Source organism: Tachypleus tridentatus, chromosome 7 (assembly GCF_004210375.1).
Source record: "Tachypleus tridentatus isolate NWPU-2018 chromosome 7, ASM421037v1, whole genome shotgun sequence".
NCBI classification, from domain to species: Eukaryota; Metazoa; Arthropoda; class Merostomata; order Xiphosura; family Limulidae; genus Tachypleus; species Tachypleus tridentatus.
The window spans coordinates 54399086-54418417 of NC_134831.1; the positions used below are offsets into that span (position 1 = coordinate 54399086).

The following is a 19332-nucleotide window of genomic DNA, read 5'->3' on the forward strand; positions in this document are numbered from 1 at the left end:
AACGCTGTAACCTGAAAGAATTTTCATATTTTTTTCGTTGTTCCTTTTTTTATATTCAGTTTAAAAAGTTCTTTGCGGTGGATCTTTCCCGTCTTTTATTTACACATCTTACGATTCGGTATTTAAATACTACAAAAACATTAATAAACGAAAATAAAAGCTTGAAATTCGAAATATTCAATTTTTTAAACATTGGAGATGTGTAATATGAACTTGTTTGCATCAATTATGATTGCTTGTATCTAAATAAGTAATATAGAAAATATAATATGTAACAGATATTCTAATGAGGTTACACGGTTAATCGATGTAATGAAGACATGATTTGTTTTCGTTTTACCATAACAGAATTTTCAAATATGTGTGTGGCCCTCCGGTGGCATCGTTGATAACCCTGAAAATACATATGGTAAAACCGGGTTCCGATAACCGTGGTGGGCAAAGCACAGGTATCCCTCTGTGTAGCCTTGCGCTTAACAACAAAGAAACAAGCAAACTAAACTGTGCGTCGCATGCGAAGACATATAATATTAATAATTTTCCTTTCTTGATAATAAATAAATATCCTCCTAAATCCCATCGATAGTTAACTAATGTTGGGTGTTTTAATATATACACGTTCAAATATCTGATGTTATAAATATAATGCAGGTTAGTGAACGAAGTATGAATACTAATAAAGAGAAGGGTCGTGTTAAGCAAAAGTTTGGAAAACCCTGCTCTTTGTCGTGGTTTATACCGTGTGTTTATAGGTTGTATTTTTTCAAGGTCGTTCCTTTAAAACGACTACTGCTACAGGGCTTAGCGTACAAGGCTAAATTGAGTTCACCAGTACAGAGACCGTCCTCCTCACGTTCATAATAATACACAATTGATTTCAATGTCAATACAAGGCATTAAAATTTTTAACGCTTTGTTTTAATCAAGATTAAGATGAAAAATATCAAATTTGACGATGAAGAAACGTACGAAAATATTGTTGTTGTTTGCATTACTGAAAATAAACAGATGTATTACATATTTATAAATATATTCTTAATATTACAAATTTATTAATAAGGAATGTTTGTAAGTAAAAAGGACAACTTTTCATTTTTTAAAAAATAATTTTAATTACATATTACCCGAATATTCTGCACCATATTTTTTAAAGCTTCTTTCTATAATAACGAAAACGTATGGACATCTGGAAACGATATATGTTTACACATGTATTCATATTGGTGCGTGTACGCAGTCACATGCAGGGGGCAAGAGAACACCTGTGCCTCGGCTTAGTCGCGTTCTTTGCGTGCATTTCATACACGTGAGCTTGAGAATAGAGCAAAATACAATAGCCTGAGGACACTTACCTTGGAAGTTAACGTAGGTTGTGAATTTATTTTGAAATAAACAGGTAATTGTTTAGTTTGGAAGGAGAATATAAGACAGTGGATTAGAAATAATTAAAACAATTTCATAGAATTCTTTATCCATTATTATATTAAAATTCATTTTGGAATTGCATATATTATATCGACATGAAATGTGAATTATCTTTATTTTTCCGAGAGAAAGATATAGAATTTTCAAAGACAGTTACACCGGTGCAAAGTTGTGTTGCGCGTGTTGTTTTTTAAATTTAGCTTAAAGCTACCCGAGAGCTATTTTCGCTAACCGTCCATAATTTAGCAGTGTAAGACTAGAGGAAAGTTAACTAGTCCCCACCGCCTACTCTTGGACTACTCCTTCACCAACGAATAGTGGGTTTGGCTGTACATTATAACGTCCCCATGGCTGAAAATACAAGCATGTTTGGTGTTGCGTGTGTTTACTATTTAAAAACAAATTTCATCGTTGTTGAAAAGCTTATAAGTTTTATAATATGAAACAATATAAAAACAAAACAAAAAATTAATGTAGAGATATATGTTAGTGATAGAGATGCTTGACATAATTAATTTAGAATCGAAAACCTCTCGCATTTCTATTTGATGTTTTTATTAGCTCAGTTTGTAAATTCTTCAGAACATGCTCAGAGGCTGTCTAGTAAAAATATATTCAGACTGGTGTAACAAAGCATTTATGATTTTAATTGTCTATATTCATTAGGAATTGTAGTTAGAAATAAGCAATACAAAAAGTTGCGTTATTATATCAAAAATTCAAGCTTAGATTTCTAGTCAAAATCATTTTATATTTAACAGAAGTAGATTTTTGGAAATCTATTCTGTAAAGAGCACTGTATAAATGCATTTATAAACGTACATTTGCTCATGTATAAAAATTAAATTTTCTGAGTTTCTTCTAAATATGTTTTGAAGATGGCGGAAACTTTTCCACCGAAACACATAAATGTTAATTGTATATTTTGCTTTTAATTTTGTAGACTAAATTATTGTGCGTTTTTAAACATTGAAGTTCTTACTTATTTTATAAAATATGTGAACGAAAATGATCGTAGAATATATATATATATATATATTTATGTGCCAAGATGTAAGAAATTCATGAGAGTAGAGATGCATTATATATTTACAGGTGTCAGGAATCGAAGCAAAACGTTTGCTCAAAGCAGTGTTGTATTTTTATTTCTTGAAAAATGAAGTAAGACGGGATTTAGCAAAAATATAGAATATATAATTTAAGAATTTTGAAATGAAACAGAAAATACAATGGACGTTCTATAATTCTAAAATGTTTGTATTTCAAGTGAAACGGAAGATACAGAAAAGTTTCGTACAATGCTATAATGTTAGGAATTGAAGTGAAACGGAAGATTCCTGTTATGTTATCCAGTTTACAGATTGACGAGTAACTAAAGCAAAAGTGTTGCTTGAAATATCTTTCAATATACAAACTGTATTAAAAATAATATTTTCATTTTCAATATTAGGAATATTTTAAAATATTTTGCGCGCACGCACACACAAACGCATATATATGTTTTATGTACAGGTTTTATTTCCTACTAGCTTTATTGTAATCGATTTCCTCTAAGCCCAAATCGTTTTTCCCTCTCTTTTTTTATAACTTCTCTCACTGTGCTCTATTTCTCCAGGTTTTTTTTTCTCTCTGCATCATAAAATACAGCTTTTATTTGTAGAGGTTTTTGCGTGAATACGTGAAACAACTAAAATAAGTCTAAATTTTATCGTATGGGCGTATTACTATCTATATAATATTAGGTTAGTCATTTAACTATTTTATACAGTTAACTGAATTTGTATATTTTTTGAAGTCAGAAATCTTTAGAACGAACACCATGCAGTTATTTGTGAGAAGAAACTGTGTAGATGCAGTCATTTGTACATAATAGTTTAAAAGGATTTTTTTTATTTTATTTTGAGTGATCACAGACATTTTTAAGTGGAGACTTTTCGACATATCCCTTGAAATTATAAACAAACAGTTCTGTTACTCTTTGATGAAGTAAGATTGTAATTGGTATAGTATAAACCGTATTTATCTTTACATACTTAAACAAGCCAATGCAATCTTAATTTTGTCATCCTGTTAGAAGTTTATACGTTAGACTCTAATACAAGCTTATAATTTTACAGTGGTATATAAGCTCTGTCATGACTGAGAAAGAACGTAAGCAATACTTAAAGTTGTTAACACTTCAAATTCGAAAACTCATTAAACACAGTTATCTGTCATTGATAGTAGCGAAGAAGAGAGTAAAATGTATCAAACAGTTTACTAAATTGAAACTGGGCCCGTTTCAAAACAATCGGTGTTTAAATGGGACCCGCAGTTATAAAATCATTACAAGCATTAAGGAGTACATTCCATACATACACGTGTTCACAGATTTTTCGCATACTTGGTAATACGTGTTTATATATATTTCTCTTTGCGTGTAATACGACTCTATAACCAGATATAATTAATATAATATAGGTGTGTATTAACACAGTAACTTAATTTAGAATGTTAACATTCTATTCTAATTAGCTAGAAAGGAGTAAGTGTTTTCGCAAAGGCTCAAGTGTTTTAATGTGTACACAGCGAGCAAACCATTTTTTCTTTATACTTTCATTATATTCTTGTCCTTAAAATTTTCCAGAGCACTTGCATGCACATTGCCTCATGTAGAAGATTAGAAAGTGCTCGGGTTTTCTGTTTACATAAGATTATCACACATAAACACAGGAACACAAATGTATGTTATTTGTACTTTGATCATGGTACCCTATTTGTAAGAACGAAAGTCCAGTTTGTTGGATGAATATATACATTATGACAGTGACAATTTTTCTAAGATACATACTGCAGATTAATAAAAAACAACATAATTTATATATCTTTTTATTGCTATTGTAATTATTTTAACTATGTAAACTAAACGTAACATTGGTATGCATTAGAATTCGCTACAGAAACATATATATATATTGGTCTTCATGAACAATTACAAGGACAGTTGTTGCTTTTAATTGAAATAATCTCAGTAACTTACAACGTGTAATCTCACACTAAGGTCCTCTGGTAATTATCGAAACTATATATGAAGGTTTTTTGTTAGAATCCTACACTTCTAGAACTGGTATATCACAAAGTGAACTACGTTGCGTAAATATAAAATAAAATATATGATTAACGGTCTAGAAATTCGTGTAAGAGTATCACAACAGTGAAGTGACAGCCTGAGTGGCGCAAAAGTAGAAGTAAGACTTCTTTATACGTTTAATACTGCCATTAAGCGTAATATTGGTGAACTTACTTTAAAATAAAATAAAGTTATATTTGTAGTGTTGAACAACTCGATCGAAAGAAAATATCTGTTTGTGGTCATTTAATAATTAGGCTGAACGTTCGTATCTTCCACGTGCAGCATTTAAAATGTTAATTACGTGACCCACGCTGTGCCTTATGGTGCCATACCTGTCAACCCTTGATTTATTGATTTCAACTGTCGATGTTTTTGTTTTAAACATATATTCAGAAATAAGGTTTCTTTAGTGCTTAATAAGAAAATATACATTTATTAGAAGATACATTACGTATGTTTACCGTGCTCATGTTCGTTCAAATAAGATGTCGAATGGATTATACTTTTATTGTTTCCCATTATATTCCATTTGTCTGTTTATAGAAAGTTAAGACAGAACTACATATGAAAGAATCAAATCAAACTATATTGTTTTGAGGCAGTATCTTAAAATTGTTGGCTTTCAGTTCAACGATTACAGTGGTACTCTGGAAGTTACAATCTTACCATTAAAACGGGGCTTCGCTTTCGTTTAGAAATCTGTTCCATTTGTTTTATTTATCTATATTATTGGAACATGAAATACTTATAAAGAAAACAATGAGCTTGGAAAGTTCTATATGTTTTAGATCACGATAAGCTTAGTTTTGTAAGTTTGTTCTTATTTTGCTATACTTATTTGGGATATAATATATATGATTGTATTTGTGCTGCACAAGCTGCCCCAATAGGCAAGAAACAGCCTTTCTGGATTTTTATTCATTCCCATTTTGAAAGCTTGCCAGAAACTTTTATTCAAAAATGCCTAAGAATTTATAAGCAGGAAAGAGAACATAAAAAAACAAAGCAGGGATTATAACCAATACAGACAGCAAAGTGAAGTATTTGTTTCACTAGTGTGTTAATAATATGGGAGTTTTCATAGCTGAGTCATCATCATTCTTGTAGGTGGCGCTTCAATGCAATGAATATAAACAGGAACAACGACATTAACGGAAATGTCTCCAATAATTCACTCAGGTTTCAAGGAAATTAAATGTATAAATCCATGTAATTCTTGAATCGTTTAGGTATTTTGAAATGATAATATAAAAAAAAAGCAGTGTAATACTTTCAAAAATATAATGATAATAGTTGAGCAATAAATAAATGAATACTTTAAAAAGCTGACTCATTGAAATAAGTTAATACTTAAACATCAAATTAAAATGTTAAACAACCTAAACAAATGTTTAAGTAATCCAAAGAGATTTTATCGAATTTGGAAGACAATAACGTTTTCATTTCTGTTTACTTTTTAAAAGTATACAGAGAAATTTAACAAAAAAAAGTATGTGTCAATAAGAGAAACAATGGCAGAACAAAAGTGTGATGTAGAACATTTTCTAACTTTGGAAAGAAACAAACAAAACATTTCAGAATAGCGTTTCCCTCGCATTTCACTGATTCACTTGAAATGTTATATTAACCAATACCGAAAGCAGATGACGGAAGAATGAGGAACGAAAAGTCATAAAAGAAGACTCTAGTAATTTGGTTTGTTTTGAATTTCGCGCAAAGCTACAGGAGGACTATTTGTGTTAACCATCCCTAATTTAGTAGTGTAAGGCGAGACTAGGGAAGGCAGCTGGCCATCACCACTCACCTCCAACTCTTAAGCTACTCTTTAACCAACGATTAGTGGGATTGACCGTCACATTATAACGCCCCCACGACTGAAAGGGCGAGTATGTTTGATATGACGGGAATTCGAATCCGCGACACTCGAATTACGAGTCGAGCGCCTCAACCACCTGGCCAGGCCTGGCCGCATGAATGAGTCGAGTAACATATTGTGTTACAAAAATGTTTTCTTTTATTACTTTATAATTGTTACAAAAAGTGATACGTTACGAGGGGGCGCAAGTAAGTTTACACGTGTTTCTCTGCGTGAGTGTTAAAAGAGTAAATTGAAACGTGTTATATACTAACGTATTACTTCTGCTCATACTGTCACGGGTTTTCATTTTGAATCTCATAGACACTAGACTCTGTAATGAGAAAGAAACGAAACGCCCAATCTGTTCTTGTATTTACTACGTGTTACTGAATCAGAATGGTTTAAAGAATTTATTTTATCACCAGTCACTGGACAAAAGGAAGGTAAAGAACGAGATACGTCACCTTGCAGGGAGCTAGCTGCGATCACGTGTGGTAGTTTTGGTTGTTCTTGACTCATCATGAATGACCTATATTTATATAGGTTGACATCAAATGACATCAACTGTATCACTTTACTCTTCCTATTTAGTGTTTAAACTGTTTGAAAGCGTGTTTTTTTTTCCTCCACATCACCAAAATTACGAACTATAACTAGATGGCAATAACCTTTTGTTGACCTGCCCTATCACTTATTTATACTTTTTGAAACAATGGGGCAATGGTAAGTTTATGAATACACTTCATTGCATTCGGTGGACACGATGTGACTGTTGTAAAACAAACTATGAAACTAACGATGACAGAATCATTTTGCCTTGAACAGAGGTCATTCTTTTCACACTTAAACACGTTGACTTTTTTTAGCAGAACTTTTATGTCTACTTATTTTTTCCTGATCAACGTATTTTATAGACAGAAAAAAACACTGAAAATTATCTTATAATTATTATATATATAATATTATATATAAAAGTACCCATCAGTTGCAAGCCACTTAATTAAATGTTTATCCTGGATAAGACGGATTAATTACACCAATTTAATGATAAAATATTAATGAAATAGTGTAATAAGAACAAAGATATAATGATTATGATGAACGATATCAGATTCACCTTTGAATCGAACATTATTGTCGCAAGAGGAAGCATCGTCTTCTGTGGAAACAGATATCTATCTGGGATTTCTAACTTATGCTATTATGAATATAATACTCTTTATGATTGGCGTTGCTTTTGTAATGTAATCACGTGCGTGTTTTGTGTACTTAATTTACCATCCATCTGTCACCAGGAAAATACATAAATATGAAATAAAACACACAGAAAAGCTAAAAACTTCATTTTTGTATCTTACTGGGTCTTGAGCTGCTGCTCTTTAAAGCAAATACCATGAACCAGTGGCTCTTACGTTTTTGGCGAGCTGCTTCAGTATCATTCTTATAATTAATCCTGATGTTTTGTGGGTAGGACTGGTACATTGTTCGCGGGATGTTTTGTCCGCCGTAGTAGTTCTATACGAAAACGTTTGAGAACTCCTTCCGTTTGTTTGTTTGAATTTAAGCACAAGGCCACACAATAGGCTATCTGCTCTGCCCACCACGAGTATCAAAATCTGTTTTCTAGCGTCATAAGTCCGCAGAGATACCTTTATGCCGCTGGGGGCACCACTGCCGTAAACAGTAAGAGACATGCATCAGGTTGCAATTAAATAAAAAATATTTCAAATGAAGGGCATTAACTCAAGGCTATAGCCAAATAAATAACAGTTCATTAAAATAGTTGAACAAAGAATGAGATGTTTATTACAGGTTACAGCTTATACAGTAATATTAGTTTTTAGAACGGATACAATGTTTCGATCACTGGTTTGTTGTTTACTGTAAAAACTTGTATAGTTGATAACGATCGCAACTGTTCTACAAAATATATCTTATTTACTATAAAAGTTGTAAATTGTAACATATTTCATAAGTTGGTAAATTCAAAACGAAACTATAAAGTAGAAGAATGAATAGCTGATAATGCTCTAAAGATGTAAAGAAAGTGCCCTTTGGTGTTCTTTACCTGCGTGAATCACGCATATAATTTTAAATAACTTGCACATGTTTTAATGATAGGCCGTAGCAGCTTCCGATAAAGTCGTCCTTCGACTGGACGACCTTGTTCAATGGACAACGGAAGACGTAGAATGGACACATGGGCTGTTAGCACCTATCAGTAAGAAGGTAAAACCTGAACAAGGCATGACGTCACTACCGATTGGGAAATGTTCATAGTTGTCTCTCTCATATAGGTTCACGTACACACATACTACATTAGCAGGTTCGAAAGAGTATGTATGTCACTAGTGGTTAGCGTGTTGGGCTACATATCCGAGAATAAAAATTTCGAGACGTTACGCCGTTGAATACGTCGCGTACTTTTTATAAAAAAAATACTTTCAATACTTCTATTCGATTCAAAGCGTCGGACAAAGGTCTTGAAGCATTGGATGCTGTTATCTGGCTCTCTCAGGTCAATAGTTCAAAAGTAAGAACAACCATACCCGAACCCTAGGGAGTCATTGATCTAGTTGAGCTCACGTACGTGATAAGATATTGTTCAAGTTGAAAATTTCAGTTCCGTTTCCTGTCTTCTTAAAACTTGTATGTGATTGTACATTAGGAGCTAAGATATTCACTGACGAGTTGTGCCTTTTTAAGTCTTATCATTTATTTTTCATTGGAGTACTAATCTGTTTCAGATTAATTAGAACAGTCTACACAGTGCTTTATAGCTACACAGAGTCGATTGAGAAGTCAGTGTGACAATGACAAAACATTTGAAACTATACAGATTACAGAGCTATTTGAGAAGACTTAACAATAAACAGGATAAATGCATGAATAAATAAACGCCTGTGTAATTTATATAGGCTTGTAGGTTATCACAATATTCGTATCATACATAGTACATTTTAGGTTGGAGGGAACTGTATCTATTAATATAAATATGCTAATTAACTTTTCATGATCTACGATGGAAAGCGAGCGGACGTGTACGTATAATGACTGATTTCTAGTTATGTATATAGAAATATCAGATAGATCGTATTTCTCCAAATGCCAAAAGAGGAATTACCGAAGACAACTTATAATATATTAACTCATACGTAATCTGTATGCACATAAATTATCAGAGAGAAAATGTTGTTGATGTGATGTATAACTTCACTTGAATTGGCAGTTAAAAGTAACGTATTTATGATATTTCTCTCTCTCTCTCTCTCTCTATATATATATATATATATATATATATATGTATGTGTACGTGAATATAATAAATATATATTAATATGTTGAAATATTATCAATGTATAATAATATTCTTTCAGAGTTGACTTCAAATATTTCATGAATATTTACTAAATATATTTTACTTTGTTTTATTTTTACATCGTTAATTGGCATTTTAATGTGCTTTGTAAATAATAACCGATTGCAGTTTTCTATGGTCAAGTTTCGTTAAATGTTATTGGTTTTAATAATGTTTAAGCATTTTTGTAATTATAATTATATTTATTTTGCATTGTTGGCTTAGTTTCTACGTTTAGGACTAATCTAAATTTTCTAAGCTTGTGATAAATTAATCGGTATTGTGACCAAAAGTGTCATTAACAGTGACAAACCCAAAGAATAATTTAATGATAATTATAAGATTTATTTTCTGACACATTGACTTATAACGTTAAATAATAAAAATTAGTTTATTTTATCGGATAACCTTCATTCATTTGTATTTTATTTTGAATTGTGTTAATTATGATTTATATTGTATTTTAATTATTTCTTAGTTATGGTCTATAGGATATTTTAATGAATTTAGTCATGGCTTATTTTTGGTTACAATTTATTAATAATGATTTTGTCGTTTAATTTCTTACGATAACTTTATATTTCTTAATGAAATTAATATGGGAAAAATTGTAATTAGCGCAAATCACGCAGATAATCCTTAATAAATTCCATAAATTCTTTATGACAGCACGAGGTCGTTGCAGCTTCCGACAAAGTAATCCTTCGACTGGACGACCTCGTCCAGTGGATAACGGAAGAAGTAGAATGGACACACGGTCTGTTAGCACCTATCAATAAGAAAGTAAAACCTGCAAAAGCCATGACATCACTTCCGATTGGGGGAACGGCGTCAAATGAATCAGATCTGGCTAAAGCTTTTATGGAATCCGTTCCTGCAGTCGATATGAAGGATATTATACACATTAAAGAACAAGCAGGTAAGATATGGGTATAACAGTTAATATCGGTATTGGTTAAACGCCTATGAATGATATTTGTTTTGTTTCCTAATACTTTAGTTGAGTACTCATAATCACAAATTATGTTTTGGCGTGTTTAAGAGAGACGACTCTACAAGCGACTAAAGCATAAATGGTCACACTTCGTACTTGTGCAAATTTTAGCCACACTTGAAAAACCCATGTGTTGTTACTTGAAAAACAACAAAACAATACTGTTAAAATATTCAGTCAAAATGATCTGATCGACATTTTTATTTTAATTTTACTAATAATTAAAAAATAAAAGAACTGAACGAGTTCTGTATGAATCATTCAAAGCACTAAACAGCGTTTCTGTGTGGATCATTAAAGGTGCTAAACAGTGTTTGCGTGTGAATCGTTAAAAATACTCAGCACTTGCGTGTTATCTCTTTAAAGTGCTTAAAGGTAGTTCTGCATGAATCATTCAAAGTGGTAAATAATGATTTCTTGTGAATTATTAAAAATACTAAACAGTATTTCTGTGTGAATGATTTAAAGTACTAATCGGTAGTTCTGTGTGAATTATTAAATGTACTAATAGGTAGTTTTGTGTGAATTATTAAATGTACTAACAGGTAGTTCTGTGTGAATTATTAAATGTACTAATAGGTAGTTCGGTGTGAATTATTTAAAGTACTAAACAGTAGTTCTGTGTGAATCATTAAATGTACTAATCGGTAGTTCTGTGTGAATTATTTAAAGTACTAAACGGTAGTTCTGTGTGAACCATTAAAAGTACCTGACAGCATTTCCTTGTGAATTAATAAAAGTACTAAATGGTTGTTTTGTGTGAATCATTCAAAGTACTAAACGGTAGTTTTGTTTGAATTATTAAACGTATTAAATCGATTTTATGTGTGAATCATTGTTTGTATTTGTATAATGATTTATGCCTCACTCATTTTAATTGTTATGCATTCAGTTTAAACATTCTCCCTTTCTGATATATATTGTTTTTAAACTCTGTTACCGCTTCACAAATGGTGTTGCAAGAACCTAGAAGCTGTTTATAAATTAACGTTTTTTCATGTCTTGATGTTGCAGTTCTCCTTTTAAAAGCAACTTAGAATTGGATAAAAAAATTAAACCCAGTATTATAATTACTTATTCTCTTTAATATTACATTATTTGTAACCTAACAAGATTGTGTGTCATTTTGTTTGCATTTTGTACTGTTTCCATACTTTATATATTATAATTTTTATTTTACATTTGAAATAAAATTGAAGAATAATTAAGAAATAAGGATTTCACGAGATAGTTAGATTTAATACCGTGAATGTCTTTAGTGCAACTTATATTTTAAGCAATTAAAACTACGAATCTTCTTCAACGAACACAAGTAAAAAACGTAACGATAATTTTATTTGTATAATTCAGACTGAATTTGACATGTGTATCCCAACGATTAAAACAGTGAATTAAAAAGAATGTTTGAAATTCCAATGAATAAAAATGGTTACCTGAAGGAAAAGTTACAAAAAGGCAACAACAAAACAACAGTTAATGAAACTGAAACAAAGCAACCACCAGACATTCAACGCAAACTATATCGTAACTGTTTTACTCGAAATGTCAGCGACAGTCTTCTTAGAATATAAAAACATCTCATCAAATAGCGCAATATTGATATTAACTCGTTAATCACATAAAAACCGGGTATTAAAATAAGATACGTTATTATACTTGTCATAAGGCATTAGTATCAGACCTGTTATATTTTTAACACTTTATCCTTTATTCAATCATCCAATCATCCATTGTTGAAAGAAATGATCCCAAACAAACGAAAGTAAAAAAAAAAAAAAATATATGAAATAAAATGTAACGTATTTGAACAATTTTATTTTGGTGAAACTGATAGAGAGTTGAACATAACAATCAAAGAACACTTTTAAAGGCCTATCCTATTTTTTGAACATTTAAGAAAATTGAACACAACATATCTAAAAATCATCATTAAAATTCTACGAAGTGAAACTGATATAAATAGAATAAAAACTACGAAAGGCCACACTGATAAAAACAGAAGAAAATTTCTTCGAAGAAATATTCCGGAACGCTTTTCTATCTTCACTTATCACAAACCACATGATTCCACACTATATCTTTTCCTTCTGTTTTTTTTTTTTTTATATAAATAATTATTTCCACGTATAGTTCAACATGTACCCTGTTTTGAATAACTGTTACACTTTACAAGATTTTCATTTATGGCTGTTCATGAGATTAAAATTAAGTTATCTTCTCCCTCTGGTGGATTAACGGTAAGTGTACCTACTTACAATGCCGAAATTTGCAAGGTTTGATTTCGCCTGATGGACACTTTAGGTTACCTTGTGCTAAAAAATAAGAAGAAAAAGAAATAACCTTTCTTTATTGATTGATAGTAAAAAGAAGGGTTATATCCAGATGGTTATTTCAAAAATTATGAAAATACTCTAAAGCCCAGTTTGTAAAATTATTAATAAAGTATTTTTAATCAATAGTTAGAGAAAATACAAGGAGTATTATTGTTATAATTAAAGTGTAATATTTAAACTAAATTAACAGTGGAAGTAACTAGTCGAGTCATCAAGTCTGAATTGGCATTGGGTAGACAATAGTAAATATAAGAATAAATTTAGCCTTGGTAACTATTATCTAAACACTTTTAGCGTACTAAGAATACAGTATATGGTTGTGATTATAGTAGGCTTAATGTTATCGAATAAAGATCCATGTTTTGTCAATTTTAGCTAAGTAAGCGAAAATATCCGTTCAACGTTGTCTCAGTAATAGTAGCTACTGCGCAAATAAAGCTATTTAGATGATGTTATAATGTATAACATCTTGTGCCTTTGAAGCGTGTTCACTAAACTAGTGTTACGTGTGACTGGCAGTCTGATGATAGTTTTTAACAAATGTTTCTTTACTAGATATATGCGAGTTTCCAGCAAGAATAACATAATGATATCTTGATCGTATAATTTATACTTGTATGAAATCCAAATTATTCATTATGGTTGCTGCAGGTTTATGAAGCCAGGTTTTTATTTATTTATTTTTCACCCGGAGATATATAGGTCGAGTCTTTTTTAAATACAAGTTAAATACTATACAACTTTTACATAGTAAAAAATGCTTACCCTAATTGGCGTTGTTTCACGTGATTTGCTAGATGAGGAATGTAGTCATAGTAAACATTATCATAGAAATATCACTTCTACGACAAAAAACAAAACACAAACATACCTTGGTTAGCGTAATTTCAACATTGTTAGCGATAAAAACAACCTAGTTTTATGAGTTGTTGTAACAAAGCATTGGCACATCATTCATAGCTAAGTATCTAGTCTTGGTAGTAATTGGCATTCCAATGTTATCATACGGTCAGTAGACTATATACGTATATATGACCAAGGTACTTTATAGGCATAATAAAAATATGCAGCCAAAAAAAAATAGAAACAACAATCGCAGAGAGTTTTACTTTAAAAGATGATTTGCCACTCACTTTAATTTGTTTCTTTACACAAGAAGCCCCAAATTAATACAAGAAACTAACGCTAATATACCAAATTAGAAAGTGACGAATCCACCAAATGTTTCATTTTTCGTCTCCTTGTTTCATTCAAGATAACTCTACTATTTTTAACTAACGTCAGTTTAAGCCTAAATTTGTGTTTCTGGGCAGTGAACGAATACTTTAGTCGTAATAACTATTACTAATAAAATAACAACAATATACTTTATAGTGTAAACGATGTTCTTATTACTTCTTGAAGTTAGTTTTTTACAGAAATCTGGTGTTCCTTCTAAAAGCTTAAGTACATCGTGAAACAGGATTACTAGCCAATAATAAATGAACGTTAGATGACTGTAACATTTTTGTACGCTATACAGTCGATGTTTTTAGAAAGCCACCCACTATACTGTGTATGAAGTGAAGGAGTAAAAAAAAGGCAATTCACTTACTATTAAATATTATTACACATACTGACAGAATACACTAATTTTTAATCAAGGGAAACAAGTAATAAAAACATTTTTGTAAATGTAAAATGATGAAGGGATGACAGTGTCAGACACAAGAACAATGGAATGATACAGTTATATGTATAGGCAATCCCTACATTACTTTTAATATTAAAATTTAATACTACATTGTAAAATGAACGAGTATAAAACGCTTACGAGGTCGGTAAAATTGATCGACCTGGTAGCGAGTTTCCGGTAAGACATGCTTAACTCAACTTAGTTTTCTTTGTAAGCAAATCCTAGGGGAATTAGCTACACTATATTGATGCTTACCCTGATATGATTATGATAAACTGCATATCAACAGTCAGGAATATATAACTTCCAACTGCAGTAATATTAAATTACAAGAGTGCATTTTTCAGTGTAATATTAAATTTTTATGTTGAAAGTCATCCAGTGATGATCTGTGTAGAGTTGTATCATCCCTATATTCTTGTTTGCATTCTTTTTGGTACTGACATCTCTACATCATTTCACATTTACATCATGTTTTCACAACCTGTATGGTTAGAAATGCTCAGTGCCATCTGTTTTTCTAACAGTGTTAATTAAGTAATCTACCTAAATTTGTCATAACAAACCTTAGTCAAAACTCTTGCACTGCGTAATGTTGTCTCAACATTTAGTTCTAGAAAATAACTTTCATAACAATGCTTATTACTTAAACAAAAATCTTGTTTGGTTTTCGTTGTCTGAAACATTGTTTGTTCACCGAGTAATGTGATTCTTTTGAGCTTTTTCAGCCCCAAATTAGTTAATTATATAAAACGTTCTAAAGAGATACACGTCTTCTTTGATTTAGTTATGTGAAGACCTATGAATCATAAGTTAACAGCTAGGGAAAAATTGAATTAACATTCAGCTATTTACAAACCACGTCTATCAAATATAAGACCAGCGTAAACACTCCACTTTTAAAATTCTAATTCGAGTTTTATGTACTGACAATAAAGTTAATGACGCTTCTTACTGCAAACTCTTTAGAGAATTTAAGACATATCCCAATATTTTAATGCGGATACTCACAAATTAATGGTGACACACACACACACACACGTAACCTATTCTTGTGGTTTTCCTGTCAAGTAGACGTTTCACCAAACTGTGTTTTTAGCAATGGTATATAATGTGACAGAGTTCTCCGCAGAAATACCGCTTTCCGAAAAGGAATGTGTTAGTGTGGTGTACGTGGAAAGCAGTCAGATTTTTGTGTTTTCTTAGCGCAAGGCTACACAATAGATTATTTTGCACTCTTTTCACTTCACGAAAGCGAACCGCAGAATTTAGTAATATATGTTCTTAAACATACGCTGAGTCCCCCAGCCAGTAGGACTCGTGTTTATGCAGTGAGAAAGTCCTCCATATAGTGGTCTCACCAAAAATTCTACATATTAACACTGAAACAACGTCTGTAGTCTGAGCTGCTGAAAACTATTTAATAAAACTACAATTCCTGCATATGACAAACAACGTATGTGCAGTGCTGCGGTTCGTCAAACCATAGGATTCTCCTAAACCCTCAGTATCCGTACTTCTCGTACCCTTGGATCTACATATCTAGCGATCTCACATGTCGATTGAAAAGTGCGTCAAGGGAAATCTTCCAAAATTCCTCTTATAAAAACAGTTATTATATGTCTATAGCATAGTAAAACTCTTGACTAAAATAGGTAAAAATTCCATAACCTTCACTGGAACCATTAAAGATTATAGTACTGAATGAACCTTTTTGTTGTGGAAACTCTATTAAACTGTGTGTGTGTGTGTGTGTGTGTGTGTTCAGAATTGAAAATTCTAAAGCCCAGCTTTTAAACATTTGTGTTGCTGTAGGCAGAATAAAGGAATAACTTCTACTACAGGGCAACGTTTTCATTTCCCTTGATAACTGTAGGAGAGCTAATGGGCTTTCTTATATATAAAAGTTACAGATAGTATTTTTGCACATGTCAAGAGCTAAAAAATTAAGTAGGACGGAATTCCTAACCTATCAAGATTACAGAATTTTCTTTAAAACTATACGGATCTTTTTCGTTTTGTTTAGAAATTGCTACAGAATGTTTAATAATGTGTTTATAAAAAGCTTTTTCAGTCTTCGCTTACATTACAAATCAGTTTCTTTGTATTATTACAGAATATTTAATAATACGTTTATGAAGGATTTTCATTTATTAATTTACGGTATAAATCAGTTTCTCTGTAATATTACAGAATGTTTAATAATGTGTTTATCAAAGATTTTTTAGCCTTCGTATAAATCAATTTCTCTGTATTGCATTTTCTGCAGAGATTTGACCACATTTCTATTATGGTTATCATTTTTTTTCTCATTAGCGGGTTCTAACAAATGAAATCAGTATTTTGTGGAACTTGACTTTCACTGATACATTTTTATTTCTAGTAACCTCTATTACCCCAAGCTTTCCGTGACGATTTCTTTATCGTAATTAGAAACATGATAGGAAAAAAAAAAGAAACATAAAGCGAAAAAATAAAATTAATCGTTGAACCCAAGATAATTTAATTATGTTATTAAATGTAACGTGAAAGAAACAATGTGTAAGATAAATATACGTACATATATATTACATATACATCAGAGTTTGAGTGATTACTGTTAAAAATAAAACATTTGCAATAATTACTGAAAATTTCCTATCAATTCATTTGTTTAGTTTTCAGTCGAAGGAGCCGAAACGTTACTACAGATTCAATTAAAAACTATATACGTCCAGATTAAACCTAGAAGTTGCTATACATTCCATCAAATTATTTTGTACACATTAAGATAAAAGCGTGATAAAAAACGTATTCTATATTGGTTTAAGTAGAACAGTTTTTATTTTAAAGCTTTATCCAAGTACTTTAAAACTTAAAGTTTGGAACAGTTTGCGTGAGAACTCCGGAAGAAAGCCCGGCATGGCCGGGTGGTTAAGGCGCTTGACTCGTAATCTGAGGGTCACGGGTTCGAAACCCCGTCCCACCAAACATGCTCGCCCTTTCAGTTGTCGGGGTGTTATAATGTTACTTTCAACTCACTATTCGTTCGTAAATAAATCATTAGTAATCACTCGCATTTCAAGGAATGTTTTGTGGCAGATACAAAATGGGGAAAGGTTTTGCTGATTTTTTCTTCCATTGTAGATTTAAATCGATATTGCATCTGTTTACTGTGTAGGAGTGGGATGTTTAAATATAGTTCCCTTTTTATACTTCAACACAGATTGAAACAGCTAAAATTAGCGTGAACCTACTTCAGTACGTCAACGACACACTAAAGTTCCGACACTGACGTTGTTAATTTCTTGTTGTAATTTTGATTTATTGTTCGATAATATCATTGCATATCTTTCCAGATCCCTTCATGCATCTTACAGAATTCAACTAAAATTTTGTTATTAGTTTATCCAAAACCTGGCTTGTTGTAACTAATTATAATCAGTGGTTTTATTAGTGTGCGCATAAGTTATTGTTGAATATTGGTAGCAATATGTTACATAATATATTTTACTGAAGTTTGTAGAGGACCTCAACTCGTAGTTATAGTATGTTTTCATTAAAGTGTTACAAGATTAACATGATCATACCGGTGTGAATTTAAGCGTTGACTAGTAAAGCAATTCTTGTATTGAAGAGTGGCAACCCAGAAAAAATATTCCGCACAATAATGACTTGATTGGAGACTAATGCTCTTTTAATGTATATTGTAACGTTGGACAGTAAAATACATAAATAAATAGACAGGTAAAAGTTTTCAGTTAATGAATTTACGAATTAATAGTCGTGAGAAAAATGCAGTGTCAAAAATGTTTACATTTCATAGAAAAAGAGAAATGATTTTCTAAATTTAATGTTATTTTACTACGTATATCAGTTAATTGTCTGTCTCATTTTTTAAGAGCAGTGCCACATTAGACTATCCACTCTGTCCACAGTCGGGAATGAAATCACAAATTTCAGAGTTACAAGCTCGTAGACTTGCCGCTGTTCCCTCGAGGGACAATTAGCTCATCCAATTGTTTCTCATAAAACTTGGGTGCTTGAGAGTGACCGTACCAGTGTTCGAAACGCTGTACCTGTTCTTAAAACAAGTCTTACCGTAAAAGCTGTGCATTGTAATAAAATTATTTCACTTTTGTACTTCTCGGTCTTAACTTTAACGAGTAATTTCTGAGAAATATGATTATTCGTGATTGTGAAGGTCATCCTACACCAGTCGTTATTCGGTGATTTTATCTTAAGGCAATTCTGTGTCTATAGATGGATGCGACCTCATTTGAGCGTTAATCATTTAGGCCACACTTAAGAGAGAGAGAGAGGGGGGGTGCTTTTGTGGTATCGAAAAACCTGTTTAATCTTAGATGATTATTTAGTAGATAACTAATTATAAAAAACTTGGACTTTGATCAAAAACTAGATATATGCATCTACATAATTTGTAAAAGAAAACTTTATGCAATCCCCGAGAAGGAAAATTATAATTTGTTTGCATTGTAACTATTTTAAATAGAACATTGTTTGTAGTGTTTTATTCTCGTAATTTTAATATTTTGAATCAAAATTACAAAAACATTTAGCCTTTATCACAAGCATAC

General features: G+C 31.5%; 1 protein-coding gene across 7 annotated transcripts in view; it reads left to right on the forward strand.

Annotated features, from left to right (window-relative positions):
• The window catches only part of LOC143255684 (uncharacterized), a 69415-nt gene that overhangs the window by 19037 nt on the left and 31046 nt on the right, over positions 1-19332 (forward strand). For 4 of the 7 annotated variants that reach the window (XM_076511736.1, XM_076511737.1, XM_076511739.1 and 1 more), the window contains one exon: positions 10423-10672. In XM_076511736.1, coding sequence (XP_076367851.1) covers positions 10423-10672 — 250 coding nt within the window. Of the gene's footprint in view, positions 1-1296; positions 1397-8746; positions 8982-10422; positions 10673-19332 lie in introns of those variants that run through there. The other 3 variants (XM_076511738.1, XM_076511741.1, XM_076511742.1) reach the window with 3 other exon arrangements.